The sequence below is a fragment of the Triticum dicoccoides genome, chromosome 1B (assembly GCF_002162155.2).
Source record: "Triticum dicoccoides isolate Atlit2015 ecotype Zavitan chromosome 1B, WEW_v2.0, whole genome shotgun sequence".
NCBI classification, from domain to species: Eukaryota; Viridiplantae; Streptophyta; class Magnoliopsida; order Poales; family Poaceae; genus Triticum; species Triticum dicoccoides.
In genome coordinates this window covers 562788640-562790885 of record NC_041381.1, presented here as the reverse complement: position 1 = coordinate 562790885, position 2246 = coordinate 562788640, and the positions used below count along the sequence as shown (strand labels likewise).

At 47.9% G+C, this 2246-nt stretch overlaps 1 protein-coding gene across 2 annotated transcripts; it reads left to right on the top strand.

The window, feature by feature from the left end:
- Positions 1 to 576: 576 nt before the first annotated feature.
- On the top strand, positions 577 to 2002 carry LOC119308506 (leucine-rich repeat protein 1-like). Of its 2 annotated transcripts, none has more exons than XM_037584647.1 (5): positions 577 to 981; positions 1180 to 1251; positions 1364 to 1435; positions 1526 to 1597; positions 1741 to 2002. In XM_037584647.1, the coding sequence occupies exons 1-5, from the start codon at positions 743 to 745 to the stop codon at positions 1775 to 1777; spliced, it is 492 nt and encodes a 163-aa protein (XP_037440544.1). In that variant the 5' UTR covers positions 577 to 742; the 3' UTR covers positions 1778 to 2002. The 2 variants fall into 2 exon arrangements, with proteins under 2 accessions (XP_037440544.1, XP_037440538.1); XM_037584641.1 differs by having other exon boundaries at positions 579 to 981; positions 1361 to 1435.
- The last annotated feature ends 244 nt before the right edge of the window (positions 2003 to 2246 follow it).

Genomic DNA, 2246 nt, shown 5'->3' with positions numbered 1-2246 from the left:
TGCGCCGGGCAACTGTTTCTCGCATGGTGCAGCCAAGGGCTAATTCGCCAATACCAGCCTGGAGCTGCATGCACGCACTACAATTCGGAATTCTAGCACAAAGCTAATGTGCACTACAAAAAGGAACAGAGGGAGTAGTGTATAGGTATAACTCTACCAATGCGTGCATCATATCTTAAGATTATATCTTCAGCATTAAATGAGCGTATTCATATAGCTCTACCAATGCATGCATCATACCAAGATTATATCTTCAACATTAGATGAGTCTGTAGATATATAACTCTACCAATGCATGCATCATACCTTAGTCATATCTTTAACATTAAATGGCTCTATAGATACAACTATACCGATGAACTATATCTCAAATATTGTTAAAAAGAACTATATCTCAAATATACTACAATGTTAAGATGCTAGTATAATCTATATTAAACGAAGCCTAGTGTACATGTAACACTAAGATATAGTGCATTGATAGAGTTATTATATATATTTAGTGCTTAAGATGAAATCTTAAGATACGGTGTATCTGTAGTAGCCTTAGGGTGGTGCCACTGATTTCCAAGAAAAACTGTGGCCGGTGGCGCGCTACTCGTCGTTCCCACACACACACCACCACTCCCGCGGCTGCGCTTCCTCGTTAAAACCCTTCACACAAACCGACTCCCGTTCATCAAAGCAAAACATCGCAGGCTGCCACATCACATCACATCAACACTTGCCCTGCCTTTCACCTATGGCACCCACGGCGGCCGAATCACGCCTGCCCCTGGTGGCAATCTTCCTTGCGACCTTGGCGTCGACCCTTCTGCTGAAGCCAGTGGCGGCGAACCAGGACGTGGACGCGCTCTCGGCCCTGAGGAGAGGCCTACAGGACCCCAATGGCGAGTTGAAGAACTGGGACGCGAACCTGGTGGACGCCTGCACCTGGTCCCACATCACCTGCGACCGCGATAACAATCGCGTCACCCGCATGTAAGCGCACTTGGATACCTCCACTCCCATACGTGCTACTCTGATTGAATCCCTGTGTGTGACTCCGGTACTCCCTTCGTATCAAAATAATCAATTTATAGGAATGGCCTCATGTTGTGTGCTCCTTGGAGCACTGTCCTTTTTGTATTTCCAGACGCATCTAATTACTAGGGTATATACATTTCTTTGCTTTAACAGAGATCTTAACAAAATGAACCTGTCCGGACCTCTGGCGCCGGAGCTTGGGAAACTGGACCGGCTACAATATTTGTGAGCCTCTAACCCAGTTTATTTCTGCCTCTGACAACTTACTAATGATTCTGTTAACGCACGCTTCCGGAAAGGGTTGTATTGACCGACTCTTCTGGCATCTGATCAGCAGGGAAATCGATCACAACCGTTTGACAGGGCCAATCCCAAGGGAGCTGGCTGGGCTGTCCAACCTGAAACATGCGTAAGTGGAGAGCTCAGCTTCATGTATTCTCGGCATTCCAATTGTCCTCCGCGCGCTTCGTGTCATGTCCACCCTGCGTTTCGCTTGCAGGGATTTCTCGAACAACAACCTCTGCGGCCCGATTCCGACGACTGGAGCGTTTCAACGCATACCTCGGAGTAGGTACGTACAGTACTAGCGCATCCGCCTTCAATATACGACAACTTGTTCTCATACTCAAGTTGATGCTATACATGTATTTCTTCCACCACTGCTCGTGAGCTCTGACCATGGCATCTCCATTCTGCAATGTTGATTTGGTGCAGCTTTGCCAACAACCCGCGGTTGGGCAGGAAGTGCTAGATGGCGCCGGCGGCCGGCGTGAAATAAACTGGTAGTGGCATGCAGTTGCAGCTAGCGAAGCGGCGGCGGCGGTTCATGTTGATAGTAGCTGTGTGTGTGTGTATGCGTGTGTGTGTGCCAGACCAGACGGGTTGATTAGTTTCTGCTTTGTACAAGCCGAGATCGATGCGGTCGTTGCCGTGAGATCGATTACATCCCGTAATAAAATCGCTAACTGATGCTCCATCCCATTTGTAAGCGGAGAGGATGGTAAAGCTTTCTCTCCAGTATATGAGATGTACGTGTTGCGCCGCCCACGCATACCAAAAAAGACTTTCGCCCCGCTTTATATTATAAAGCACATGCCCAAGCCAACAATTCACAAGGTTCACACACACACGCAAACCCACACACACCAAGTTCACACACACAACAGGATCTACAAGGGTTAATGCTGAGGGCACAGCTCAACAAGCCCTAGAACAGAAAA